General features: G+C 34.0%; 1 protein-coding gene across 1 annotated transcript in view; it reads right to left on the bottom strand.

Moving 5' to 3' along the window:
* Positions 1 to 15,128, bottom strand: part of LOC126969215 (dual specificity calcium/calmodulin-dependent 3',5'-cyclic nucleotide phosphodiesterase 1) — a 514,263-nt gene that overhangs the window by 56,736 nt on the left and 442,399 nt on the right. The window contains exon 4 of the mRNA XM_050814551.1: positions 1,182 to 1,335. Within this exon, the coding sequence (XP_050670508.1) occupies positions 1,182 to 1,335 (154 nt within the window). The remainder of the gene's footprint in view (positions 1 to 1,181; positions 1,336 to 15,128) is intronic.

Below are 15,128 nucleotides of genomic sequence, written 5' to 3'. Positions count from 1 at the left end.
AAATGCAAACTTTTTAAACGGTTTGATTTAACTTGCCCTGCCAGATTGATCTGTAATTTATTACACACTCTGATCTGTATCATTGTGATTCTAAGATGGCCGTCCCTACAAAATGGCGGATTGTGTAAAGCCCCTTAATTTATGGGTATCAAATGACAGGGATTGACTAGTACATTATATCTAAATGATTTGAGTTTTCTTTAGTGTTAATTCCGCCAATATTTGTCTTTAAACAAACTCGCCAAAATCTGGCACGAGACATTCTGACTCGTCAAAATCAGATTTTTGTCGAGTCAACACGTTCTGAGGATGCCTTGTGCAGAGGCGAAACACGTGTCGAAATGTTTAAAGACAAATATTGACGGATTTAACACTAAAGAAAACTCAAATCAGTTAGATAATAATGGATTTCCGTAAAGTAACGCCTACTACAATAATTTTTTTTAGTACATTATATTTCAATATTGAATATAATGAAAATCTAATATTCCATTCCATATTTTCTTGCAACACCAAACGAATCACAACATAAGCTACACTTTAGCCTTTTAAAAAGGTGTATGTTCTCTTTTTGAAGGTACCCACGACGAAGAGCCCCGGAAATACCGCACAAGGAAGCTCATTTCGCTGCTTAGTTCTCAAGTGGAAGAAAGTTTCTGGAAAACTGCACTGTAGACGAACGCCACACATCCAGGTGGTGTTGATGATATCCTAATTTGTGGCGTGTCGTGCGAAGATTTAATTTAGGTGTACGAATGAAGTGTAAGAATCAGGTCAAACAGCTCTATTTTTATGAAGATAAGAGACGAGACGAGCAGGACGTTCAGCTGATCGTAATTGATGCGCCCTGCCCATTACAATGCAGTGCCGCTCAGGATTCTTGAAAAACCCAAAAATTCTGAGCGGCCCAACAACTGCGCTCGTCACCTTGAAACATAAGATGTTAAGTCTCATTTGCCCAGTAATTTCACTAGCTACAGCGCCCTTCAGACCGAAACACAGTAATGCTTACACATTATTGCTTCACGGCAGAAATAGTTGTGGTACCCATAATCTAGCGAGCATCCTGTGCAAAGGAGCCACCCACTGGTCTTTGGAACACTCCCCGTGATAAATGCGGTAGAAGACCACCAAGTGATCTAACCGTTATGTTCTGTTGGAAGATATAACTCATTATTTACCTAAGAGCGGCTTTGTCGCAAGCATCTGGCGTGTCTACAGCAGGCAAGTGCTCCGTTTCAAGATCTAGTTGATCCAGCTGTTCATCCGTGGGCGGCGAGGATTCTGTCTTGCCTCGACTTGAAGAGCGCCGGACTATTGTCAGGCCGCCTTGCTCTGTAACAATAATCAGTTTCAAGTTGTAAACATCATTGGTATTAGGTAAATAATAAAGATTAAAGCATCTCTGCGACTAGGTATAAGCCCGAATATATCAAATAAAAATGCCCTTTCAAATTCAAATTCAAAATCACTTACTGAACGTCAAAAACTACCACCCATTCAATATAGACTGCCTCAGACCTGAGAAGAACGGGCGCAGGAAACTCAGCGGGCTTTTTTTTATTAAAATATGGATTACTATGTAATATAGTACAAGTACAAGTTAATGAGCCTGAGGTTTTTCGCTTCATTCCCAGTCTGTGGTATCATTAAGGAAATCGTGTATGCTATAGTAACCTATCCCATACAAACGTTTTTTAACAATTCTTTTAAGATTCGTTACACATTAATTTCCACTTCTGAGCTGCTAAACACCATAACACATCAAAAAACAGACGTTAATGTGGCAAATGTGCAAGAAATTTTACTGCAAAAATGCAAAATTCATCCTTAGAAATGAAATACAAATAAAATCTTTCAAATATCAGTACATCATCTAAAATGTGAAATGCTAAAACCGAGTTCAATGCGAAATTACATCGCTGCTGAAATTACATTGTTATTTTTACTGAATTCAATTATTCAATTTAGCACTACATTGTGTCTATTTCTACAAAGGGTTTTTAGGGCATCCATTACATCTTCAAATGTTAAAACAACTGAAAACGCGAACTCTCGTATGATAAAATAATAATGTGAGAAATAACGAATACTCTATCACTTTTTACTATTCATAAGTATTTATTAATGTTTAAACATTTATGGAATAGGAGGACAAACGCGAGTACGGGTCCTTGGTGTTAAGTGATCACCGCCGCCCACATTCTCTTGCAACACCAGAAGTATCACAGAACAAGCTCATTCCACAGCTTTATAGCACCGTGGAAGAAAACTCCTTGAAAACCGCACTGTGGAGGACCGCCACACATCCAGATGGGGATGATATCCTAACTTGTGGCGAGTCGTGCGAAGGTGGAATTCGGCGGCAGGAATCAGGTTAAACAGCTCTTCGAAACACTCCCCGTGATAAATTCGGTAGAAGACACACAATGAAGCAAGGTCTCTCCGTAACGCCAAGTGATCCAGCCGTTCACAGATCACTGGGTCAATATATTTGTAATTAGCTTAGTATTTAATAAAAAATGTAAATGGCTAATGTAACATAATAGTATAAAACACGCTGTTCATATTTTTTCATGTATGTTTAGGACATGCCTTGGATTCTGTTGGCGTGAGCCTTCAAGGAACCTTGGGATTTTTGGAATGCAGATGAGTTTGGGAACAATAAAAGGGAATATATAAATATTATTATACCAATGGAAATACATTGTTTAAATAATTATCAAATCACAAATGTGTATTATAAAGTATACCGATAGTTAATATTATGAAAAGATCTAAAACTTGAAATTATAATAAAGTCATATCGAATAATTATAAAAATTTAATGTGCTATTAGGACCTCTACCATTACCGTAAAACCAAATTTGCAGAAAGAATCGAAACGCCCTGTGCTTCTGGGAGGAAAATTAACGAAATCTTAGTTTGACTTTTTATGGAAAACATTATTAATTTTGTGCAAAGCTTGTATCTGGTTGTGATGTAGACTAACTTTTAGATTTATATTAAGAATTTGAACTTGACGACCCCTGTAGCCAGTGGTTACCCTGCCTACTGAGCTAGAGGTCCCGGGTTCTAATCCCGGCAGGTGCAATCATTTATATGATGAATATGAATGTTTGTTTCCGAGTCAGGGATGTTTATTTGTATTTATGTATGTTTAAGAAAGTATATTGTATTAAATATATCGTTGTCTTGTGCCCATAGTACAGGCTATGCCTAGTTTGGGGCGAGATAATTTGTGTAAGGGTGTGTCATTATTATTTAAAAAAAAATCAGAAAAAGTGCGGAAATTCCGCAGTTTTTCGAATCCTGCAAAATTAGCACAGGTCTTCCGGAACTACGAACCTGGTTATGTACGGTAATGTTATGTCAACATCAAAACAGTAGATTAGTTCGTTAGGAGCTATTTTAATGGATTTCTTGTGTTTAATATGTCTGGCTATTAATAATAAAAGGCTTAGATTGAAAGTCGAACTATCCATACAACTATGTTAATATTCTAACCACATATTAAAATAGTTTGGAATTTCTAGTTCAGGAGTAAACCCTGGTACTCAATATACAAATACGGACATAATACACATATGGATGTTCTTGTATTTTTTTTATGGAACAGGAGGACAAACGAGCGTACGGGTCGCCTGGTGTTAAGTGATCACCGCCGCACTCAATCTCTTGCAACACCAGAGGAATCACAGGAGCGTTGCCGGCGTTTAAGGAAGGAGTACGCGCTTTTTTTGAATTGCTTGTATACATTTATATAAATAATAAATGGATTTTTAAAAAATAATTAAAGAGTTTTACTTATTTCTTCTAATCATAGTTATATCCTTGACCTACACGAATAAAGTGATTTTGATTTGATTTGTAATGTGCATCTAAAACATAATATAGTTTAGTTATCATTTAATATCTGATGACGTTTTGTGAAGTGTTTAGGCTATACAAAATAAACCTATTTTATATAATACAAGCTGACCCAGCAAACGTTGTATTGCCGATATTAAAATCGCGATACAAAAGTAACTGTTGATCGTAGGGGGGTGAAAATTTGAAGTTGTATGTATTTTTTAATGCTGACTCATAATCAAACAAATTTAAAAAAAAATGGCGTGGACCACCCTTAACATTTAGGGGAATGAAAAATAGATGTCATATTCTCAGACCTACCCAATATGCACTCAAAATTTCATGAGAATCGGTTAAGCCGTCTCGAAGGAGTTTAACTACAAACACCGCGACACGAGAATTTTACATATTAGATGTAACTTTGGATTTTTTTGAATCCTTAAGTATTGTAATTCTAAATGACAAAACCACAGCTTCAATAATAACACCTAAACCGTCTAACACCCTAATTAAAAATTATATTTGAAAATTTTTAAAATTAAGTATTATGTTTTCTAGCATAATCGATACCAGAATTATTTTGTAGTGAAAACTACGTAAGCCGCGTTAGAAACTTTTTGATAGGGGAAAAATATCTGGGTTCGCGTCACCAACATGCATGACTGGCGGATGCTATAAATAAATAATAAAAAAAAAACAAATTTTTAAATTTAAACACTTATTGGATGGATGAAATCTCGTGAGTTCGCATCACAGAAATAATATATAGTAGCTATAAAGCTGACGTATTGTGCAACATATGGGCTGTGTATATCTTAAAAGTGAAATTGAATGGATTTAGTGAATAGTTCAATGTACATTATATACCTTACATTATTGGAATAGTTTTTTTGGTTGACTATATATATTATTAAAAATAAATTGAAATAATAATAATTTACTTGATTTGGACACTATACAGGTTGTTGTTGTTCCAAAGTTATGGGACATGAAGGGAAAGTAACTTAAATATCGTAGATAGGGTGTTTTACTGAAAGAAGACTTTATGTTATTTTTAAAAGTTAGTAATTCTGTATTCAAAGATTTTCTCAAAATTACTTGCCTCGTCTGGGACTCAAACCGACTTAAATGTAAAAAAAATAACACCCCTACTTTTATGATGCCAATCGAAAGAATGGCCAAAAACTAATAACTCTTCTTGAGTAACATAGTATTTTAAAAGAAAGGAGCAACGTAAAATGTTTGAGTCAAATTTCAAGAAAGTTATTTGCCGACAACGACGTTCGAAAAGTAGAGATATATTCATTACATAGATAGCATTGATTATTCGTAAATAAGTACTCACTTGATAATTAAAATACTTTATAGCATAGTTTTTTTTAGTTCAAAAGTGATACGAGAACGTGGGCGAGTTACAAACAGAATTGTGCTATATCATATCGAGTATTCACCATAAAATGATAAGATAATCAAAAGACTGCGGACTCATTAAAAGATTGGTGATTAGCGTAAGACAGGAGGGATCACATTTTGAGCATTTAATTAATTAATTAACAAAAAATACCCATTTAATTGACTACTTTTTCATATCTACATATCATAAAAGTAGGGGTGTTTTTTTACATTTAAGTCGGTTCGATTCCCAGTCGAGGCAAGTAATTTTTAAAAAAATTTTGAATGCAGAATTATTAACTTTTAAAAATAACATAAAGTATTATTTCAGTAAAATACCGTATCTACGATATTTAAGGTACTTTCCCTTCATGTCCGATAACTTTGGGACACCTGTATATATTTAAACGTTATGCATTATTAAAGTTCTTTTTCACTTCTATCAACAGTCTCTATAGCTGCCAATTTTTTTTTTATAAAATTAGAAGTTGATCATTGCTTTTGTCAATCCAAAATGAAAAGCATGCGTCTTTAGAAACATTAATTCTTATTCTATGTTTATATCATCTGAGCAAAATATAAAACTGTTGATAATTAACTTGTTCAAATTAATATCTCATCCGTCTTGGCTTAAAGTTTATGTTCAAATATTTGATGTTCTACGAAATTAGTACTAGTTAAGTTTCGGGGTACTATATTGCTATCCGCGTGTTTATTAACTTTTCCAAAGAGACTTTGATATTTATTAATATAAATTATTTAAAATAGCTCAGCACAAATTAAAGAAAAAGTTGTAACAGTTCTTCAAAGTTAAAAGCTTTAGAAAAGTTAAGGCCGTATGTTAATATACGTGTTTATGTTTTTCTTGTTTTGTACATGTTTGTTTATGTCTAATTTTCCAAATTCAAATATTTTAGCTAGCTCATGTCTTTCGGAGTTTCCCTGCGAGATTGAATCAGAAATGAAGAGATTCAGAAAAACTGACTGATGTGATGATGAATTTAAAAACAGTTGGCAGAGCAAATAAAATGGTGTAACTATAAATAGTTTATAATGTATTATTCTATTGATTAAAGTCAGATTTGGTAAGTTTCCAAGATTAAATTTAATAAAGCTATATTTATACTATAAGTACAACCTAAAACACAGCCATAGATTATAGCATTTAATATTCGGGACGGTTGCCCGAGGAAATAGGCCACGTCGAAACTCTGTTGATTGGTTGTCATGACAACGGGGCACTTCGGATATTCAACCGCAAGCCACAGAATCGTCCATAGTACGACGTATATCTTATCTACCTACTAACAAAAGGCACGTCTGAGCACAAATATTTCTTTGTGAGTAGTTTCGTTTTGATGCGAAGTTTAGTGATAAAGAAATATCGTCACAATTGATAACATGGAACTTAAGGGACGTTTTCACATTGTATTTTACAGTAAACGAAAGATACACAAAATAAAATTTGAAAACAAAATTTTATGAACGATGCGGGACTCGAACCCATGAACTCTCGCGTTCCGTGCGAGTGCTCTTCCAACTGAGCTAACCGTTCTAGTGACGTATCGCCATAAAATCTTGTACGCTTTGTTCAACCTTGTATTAATGCTAGAAGTGAGAGTTATCACTTTAAAAACATAACAAATTGTTTAGATTTCAGAGAGCAAGAGCGACATCTCAAATCAATTTTCTCATATGCAAATAGTGGGGTTGAGCAGGTTATCAACTGTAAAGTTGATAGATCCTGTAGATGAAGCCACAACCTGAGAGTTGAACAAAGTATACAAGATTTTATGACGATACGTCACTAGGACGGTTAGCTCAGTTGGAAGAGGGCTCACACGGAACGCGAGAGAAGAAATAAAGTATATTAATTTTATAGGACAGTTAGCTGAGCGAGGTTAGTATCTTCTAGTTTCTTATGGTGGAAAATTGATTAGATAAATTATACATTTACATAGAACCTCTTGCTACTAAACAACCGATGAATACAGGCCAGTTTTATTACTAACGTGACAAGCTACGCCTTACATTCGCGATTTTTATATCACCTTGTGTTAGTGTGACATTTGGCTGGACAGGTCATATATGCAGATTAGATAATTCAAGATGGACGAATTAGTTACGGAATGGATACCATGGATATGGTTATGGAAACAAAGAGTGAGACAAAAGAGAAGATGGAGCGATATTTTTACTCAAAGAGTTGGACCTCACTGGATCAGAAGAGCCTGGGATCGAGTGTATTGGAAAGATTTAGGGGAGGCCTTAGCCGTAGAGGCAACTACTACTTTATTTATTTATTATAATTAATTAAGTTCTTATTTACAGTTCTTTTAATTTATAGTAAATCTAGTATCTAAGTTAATTTTAAGTAATTTTTGTAAAAAAAAATGGAAAGTAGTAGAAACAAAGGCTTTTCTATTTTATTTATTTATATGTGTTAGTGTGCGTGCATTGCTCAAAATAGAGGTTAACAGTCAAACTCAATTTTTTTAATAAAGTATGATCTTAGAATATACAAGCGGATGAACTGACAGAACGAACACTGAGATACTATCGTTATTTATCCGAATAACACAGGAGTATAAGAGGCTTATGAAAGTTTTCTAATATGCTATTATAAATTAATATTAATTACTATACTGCGTAATGAGTAGTAATATTCAATTATAGATCCAATCATAAAGTAATTGGATTGCCAGACGAATGTAAGGAAATAATTAATCATCGAATATAGATAGATAGGTCCCACGTTTACGCGTTGGATTGAAACAGACAGATTTTCTCTTTCAATCTGTATTAATTGGTATATTGTAATTACAATATCAGAAACAGCGATTTCAAAGAAATTTTATCAAGACAACATTTATGAAAATATATATAATTATCAAAATTCTTTATTACCTTGTCTTGCCATAAATACTGAAATAAAGAAAATAAAAATCTATTGCATATGACGTTTAATACTTTTACAGTGTGTTAGTTTAATACATAAAATAATACAATTTAAAATATAAATAGTTTATTCGAAGTGGTCTCCATTGGCTGCGATACAGTCCTTTAAATGTTGAGGCCAGTCAATCAATCAATCGAGTCACGCACTCTTTCAATGGGAAAATTCTTCACTGCCAATTGTTTTAGGAACTCCAAATCATCATGGTGCTTAGAGCAAGCCGTACTCTCTAAAACTGATCATAAATCATAATCCATCGGATTAAGATCGAGACTAGATGATTCAGCTCTTATAAAATCAACCAAGACTGCATAGACCGAGCTTTATGACCCGGTGCCGAGTCTTGTTTTAAGAACCATTCTTGTTTATTGAACACGGTGTCGTTAAGAGTTTCACTACCTTCTCAATAATGTTATCTTGATACACTTGTGCCGATGTTTTGATAATTTTTTCACAAAAGTATGGTTGAGTCCCACTTTCATTATCTTTTCACCCACTGCATTTTAATATCGCAAAATATTATACAATTTATTGGCGCCGAAACAAGAAAACACAATGTATATACAAATGACTGATTCCGAATTCAAATGTAATATTTTGTTTATTTTTAATTGTAACAGTATTTATGGCTAGACTTAGTATACATAAACCAGTACGACTAGTTTATATTCAGGGATTTATTATTATTATTATTATTAACTATTTTTCGATAGATGTGTAGTGACACAGCTTGGTGTTTATCTATATGCTTATGTAAAAAACGCACAAGGAAGCTAATGAGCTTCCTTGTGAGTTATTTACAAGACGATACGACAAGGGTACCTTTAAAAAAAGCGCGTACACCTTACTAAAAGGAAGGCAACCCTCCTGGGATTCTTCTGGTGTTGCAAGAAAATGTGTGCGGCGGTGATGACTTAATTTCAAATGAACCATCCGTCATTTGTCTTGCTCTTGGCCAAAAAAATATAGATAGCATAAAATCATTAGCAGGCACTGCATCTGAAGTGTTTTTACTACACATTAAAGCCTGATTTAGTAGAAATCTCCGGTATTTGTAGTTGGTGGCTGTAAAAGTAAGAACTACGTTTGACTGTTATAAAATATTAGGAAAACAGGTCCCAAGAGGGAAATGGGATGCGATTTCAAACGGTTCGCTCGAGAGTCTGGATTAATAACTTTAACGAAGACGAGTTAGTTAAGAAATCTCTGGAGACGTCAGCGACAAATACCAGATCAATTTATCGAAGTCTAGAGAGAATTAGAGCCAATAACGTAGGCTCTAGTAATGAAATAATCAGCATTTTGCATTATTTATTTATTTATTAAATTCCGCTAACAAGGTATACACTAATATAAACACAGTTTAATACAAAAACAATAATATTCATATGGTAAGTGATGCCTCTATTCAATTAAATTAAGCCAAGAAATAAAATAAGAACTATAATCTAATATATAAAATTTCGTGACATGGTGTTGAACATGAAATTTTGAGTGCATATTGGGTAGGTCTGAGAATCGGACGACATCTATTTTTCATCCCCCTAAATATTAAGGGTGGTCCACACGAATGTTTTTTTTTAATTTTTTTGACACATTTTTTTAAATTTGTTTGATAATGAGTCAGCATTAAAAAATTACATACAACTTCAAATTTTCACCCATCTACGATCAACAGTTACTTTTGTATCGCGATTTTAATATCGGTAATACAACGTTTGTTGGGTCAGCTAGTATACTATATATCTACGAATAAAATCTTAATATAAATTAACATAAAATAGATTGTCATCCCTCCCTTGAAAGAACCTTTTGAATATATTTTTTAAATTTGTGTAAGTTGTGATCAAATATGTCGACTTCATCATGATGACTGTTATATTCCCTGGTAATTCTATTCAAGGGAGAGAAATAGCTTAAATTAGATCCTGCATAATTACGGATAAATGGATTATATTTCTTACACGCTCTCGGTTGAGTTTTTGGAACAGCGAGGTTTAGTTTCGATATAAGATGAGGAGAATCAATAATATTATGTAGTAATTTAAAGAGGAACATACTGTAGAGCAATGTTCTAACTATTTTCATATTATAATAAAGTTATTTTTAAATCGGTGTTAAAGTTGGTGTGCGAGGCAAGAAGGTTGTGAATAATAAGTAAATAAAAAAATATCAGCATGCACGCTGTAGTTATGTTAAGCCTTTTTCTACCGTGAAGCAGTAATGTGTAAGTATTATTGTGTTTTGGTCTGAAAGGTGCCGTAGACAGTGAAATTACTGGGCAAATGAGACATAACATGTCTCAAGGTGACGAGCGCAATTGTAGTACCGCTCAGAATTTTTGGGTTTTTCAAGAATCCTCAGCGGCACTACATTGTAATGGGCAGGGCGTATCAGTTATCTCACTAGCTCATCTCGTCCCTTATTGTCAAAAAAAAAACCAATATAATAGTTCTCAGATTTGTAATTTTTTTAAAGTGATATCCCACACTTCTGGGATTAATTACACAAATTAAATTTTAAAACAAAATTTACGAACGATACGGGACTTGAACCCGCGACCTCTCGCGTTCCATCCGAGCGCTCTTTCCACCGACTCAACCGTTTGAGTGACGTATCGTTGATAAATCTTTTATATTGGGGGGGCACATATAATTACCACTTTGGAAAGTGTCTCTTGCGCAAACTATTCAGTTAAGAAAAAAATGTTATTAGGAACCTCAATGATTTGATTTGATGAAAAAATTTTTTTTAGTTTCAGTTCTTCTCAGTGAAAATATTAACGCGGCTCACAGGTGTCATACGGACGGACAGACAGACAGAACTGACGAATCTATAAGGGTTCCGTTTTTTGCCGTTTGGCTACGGAACCCTAAAAAGTTGTATTTGAAATAATACGCTATTCTTTGAAGCTGATGTTCATGATATGGAAGTTCATGTTCTTTTATTGCATTTGCTTAGGATATGGAAAGGCATTCCATGCTATTCGCGGCAGTATCTTTATCAGATCTTTTATCACTCCGCGGTAGGTATAACCATTGTTTTATTATTAAGTGGTGGACTCTTAGATTAAGGTTTGGTCTCCACTACGCTCCTACTATATACCGCACGCGTAGTGGTAAAGTGAGGCAACTAAAACTACGCCCAAGTAGCGTAATCTAGCCAGTGTCGAACAATGTGTGACGTTGACGTGGCACATGTTCTATAATAAATATGTATAATAAAAATAATTCTAAAAGAAATAAGAAAGACACTGGGATCACATATCATCAGTAAGTATTTTATTAATTTCAATGTAAAATAACACTAAGCGTATATTACAAAATTTAAAAGATGACATTGAGTGTCAACATGCTACGCACACAAGCATCTAATAGTTGCCGTTATAAAAAAGCTATTGTTCTTAGGTAATGCGGCATCTAGTTGGAGCGCAGCGGAGATCAATCCTTAATCTAAGGGTGGACTTTTAGTTGTATTATAAGAGAAAAGGTTGTACATTGACTTTTCGTTCTGTTATAATGATAGTAGAATATAGAACCTGGATTAGATCAAACTATCACCACCAATCAATTTCATATTAAAGAATATGAATAAGTACGTAATGAGACTGCCTGGGACTAGATTATGATTATTTTATAGCAATAGCAATGACAGTACAATAATATTGTATAATTTATTATGAGAGCGCAAAAAAAGAGTGTTAAGAGAAAGCAAAAAAGCAAAATAAAGAAGTTCTCAGAGTGCCATTTGTTTAGTAGTATCTAGTATATTAAAAATGACATCAAAAAGAACTCTAAAGGAAACAATTTTGAGAAAATAAATGCCTTTTTAAATAAATAAACCTTCAATGTTATTACAAAACAAATATCACTTATTCATCCGCCATTTCAGGTTATTTCGTTTTCTCGAAATCTATTGTCCTTGTTCAGACCGCGAATTAGATTGGAACGCTTTTTCTTGGTCAATTCGGGTCTCGAGGGGAGTAATCGTAATAGCCTATCTCAGAAATAAGCAGCGCTGGAGAAGTTTCGTCCCAAATAAATAGTACGAGGTATAGTCTCAACATAAAATGTCTTAAGAGTCAAAGACAAACATATTTTTCTCATAATATTACCAGTGGGAGGCTCCTTTACAGCTTACGGATTATGGCTACCACAACGTCGCCTTTTTCTGTTGTGAAGCAGTAATATGTAAGAATTATTGTTTCGGTCTGAAGGGCGCCGTAGCTAGTGAAGTTACGGGGCAAATGAGACTTACCATTTTATGTCTCAAGGTACACAATTGTAGTGCCGCTTAGTATTTTTAGGTTTTTCAAGAATACTGAGCGGCACTTCATTGTAATGGGGCAGGGCGTATCAATTACCATCAGCTGAACGACGTGCTCCTCTCGTCCCTTATTGAAAACAACGCTTCTTCACACACGGCTAACAAGATTAAGTCATTCTTAACTTCCGAAAAAGTACAACTCGTCACCCATCCTGCACATAGCCGACCTAGCACCTTGTGATTTCTGTATTTCCCCAAAATCAAAGATTTGATGAGAGGTTTCAATTTTACTAATTCCGAAGAGGCATTGATAGCGTTCAAACAGCACGTAAAAACATGCCTTCAGATCTGTGGTCCTCCTGTTGTAAAAAATGGTACGATCGCATGAAAAAATGATTAAAATATAAAGGAGAGTATTTTGAAAAGCAATAAACATAATATTTTGGCTATAACATGTTGTTTTTTTAAGTTATGCAAAACTTTTAGTGTGACCTACGTAATATTATTAGTATAAATAAATAATGGATTTCGTTCAAACGTACGATCAATGCAATGTCATTGCTCAATGGACCTCATAGAGAATTACAATAAAATATACTCCGGGATAATAATTTTCATCTGAAATTGCAACAGCAGTATTACTTGAGCATTTAAGCATAATTTACTCACTTGAAACAATTACTGTACAAAATACAAAGCACGGTTCTTCATTAAAGTTTTAAAATATGAATGGCTTCATTTGGCAATGGTTAGCTATAATAATTTTATGTAATACGAACACTTTTGAAATTAATTTCTTTATTGTATTTTTTCTACCAATTACGGACGAGTAAAGCAACACCATTATTGTAACACAGACTTAGAATGTTAGTGTATAGACAACCTGATACATATCTTAATATATATATTTCTTTTGTGCGTCTGTTGTAACTGAACTCCTCCTAAACGGCTGGACCGATTTGAATGAAACTTACTGTGTGTCTTCAGGTGGATTCGAGAATGGTTTAAATTCACAATTGCTTTACCTCCAAAATGGCTGAACTGATTTTGATGATTTTTTGTGTGCTCCAGTTGATATATATCTTAATATATATATTTTTAGTGCGTCTGTTGTAACTGAACTCCTCCTAAACGGCAGGACCGATTTTGAATGAAACTTTCTGTGTGGCTTCAGGTGGATTCAATAAAAGTTTAGATTCACAATTGAACTACCTCCTAAACGGCTGGACCGATTTTAATGATTTTTTTGTGATCCAGTCAATTTGAGATTGGGTTAGATTCTCAATTCCGTCCATATAATATAATTCTCCTGCTCATGTGTTAGTTAGTGAACTCCTCCTAACGGCTGGACCGATTTTTCAAATTTAAGACGCGTGTACAGGACAACGTCTGTCGGGTCCACTAGATATATATATATATAACGCTAGTCGTTTGATATTCTTTTGAAATGAATATGAATAAGTATTTTTACTCAGCAAATGGCAAGCATTTGAAGGCTCAATGCTTACGAAAGTTAAAAATGAAACAATGGATATAGTATGTTATCTTTAAGAGATTGCCGAATTTTTTTGTAGACCTATATAACGACCTGTATAGCCGAGTGGTTAGCGATCCTACCTACTAAGCTAGAGGTCCCGGGTTCGAATCCCGGTAGGTGCAAGCATTTATATGATGAATATAGATGTTTGTTTCCGAGTCATGGATGTTTATATGTATTTATGTATGTTTAAGTAAGTATATCGTTGTCTTGCAACTTAATTTGTGTAAAAAGTGTGTTGATATTATTATAATTATTATATAAGATAAACAATTCCATTATACGTTATTTTGTTACATCTCAAAGGGCTATGACAGCGTTTTCGTTGAAATCTCCCTGACGGCTATTTTTTTTCCGACAACTCACACAAATATCATTAATATATAAAATAACTTAACAAGTTATATACTAAGACCTTTCTCGAGAACCACACTATCCATTGGTCTAAACATCACGAAAATCGGTGCTGTCGTTTTTGAGTTTATCACGCACAGACAGACAGACGCAGCGAAGGACTTTTTTTTATAATATGTAGTGATGGTTTGTTATGGTGGTTTGTCACCCCGTCGACTAATTAGTCATTAATTAATTAACTTAACAACAAAAAGAAAAATACCTTGAGAAATATACAAGTAATATGGTACGGAACCATATACAACATTGTCATTTTTAATACTTTTGCAAAATGAACAACAGATGGCGGGATACTAATAATTTCTAAATTTGAAATTTCGCCAGTTAAAAACACTGAACGTACTCTCGGACAAAATTTCAGCTGTCTATCTATCGCGGTTTACAAGACAGACAGATGGACTGACAGATAGTGGTTCAAATTCAAATATTTCTATTCAAAATAGGATATGAAATCAAAATCCAATCCATTCGAAAATAAATGCCTCAGACCTGAGAGGAAAGCGGGCTCAAGAAACTCAGCCGACTTCTTCTTTTTTTTAAATAAAATTTCAATACAGTCAAATTTATAATTTAAATAGCTTGACGGCGGTCGCTCCATATCCAATATGTGGTATCATTAAGAAAGAAATTTATGTTATAGTAACCTTTATCACACATCCAAGCGAGTTGAAATTAACATCAATTGCTTACGTCTGCAGCAATTCTGTTGAA

This window comes from Leptidea sinapis, chromosome 17 (assembly GCF_905404315.1).
Source record: "Leptidea sinapis chromosome 17, ilLepSina1.1, whole genome shotgun sequence".
Taxonomy (NCBI): Eukaryota; Metazoa; Arthropoda; class Insecta; order Lepidoptera; family Pieridae; genus Leptidea; species Leptidea sinapis.
Note: the sequence above shows the minus strand (reverse complement) of the source record. Positions and strands in the feature narration are given on the sequence as shown.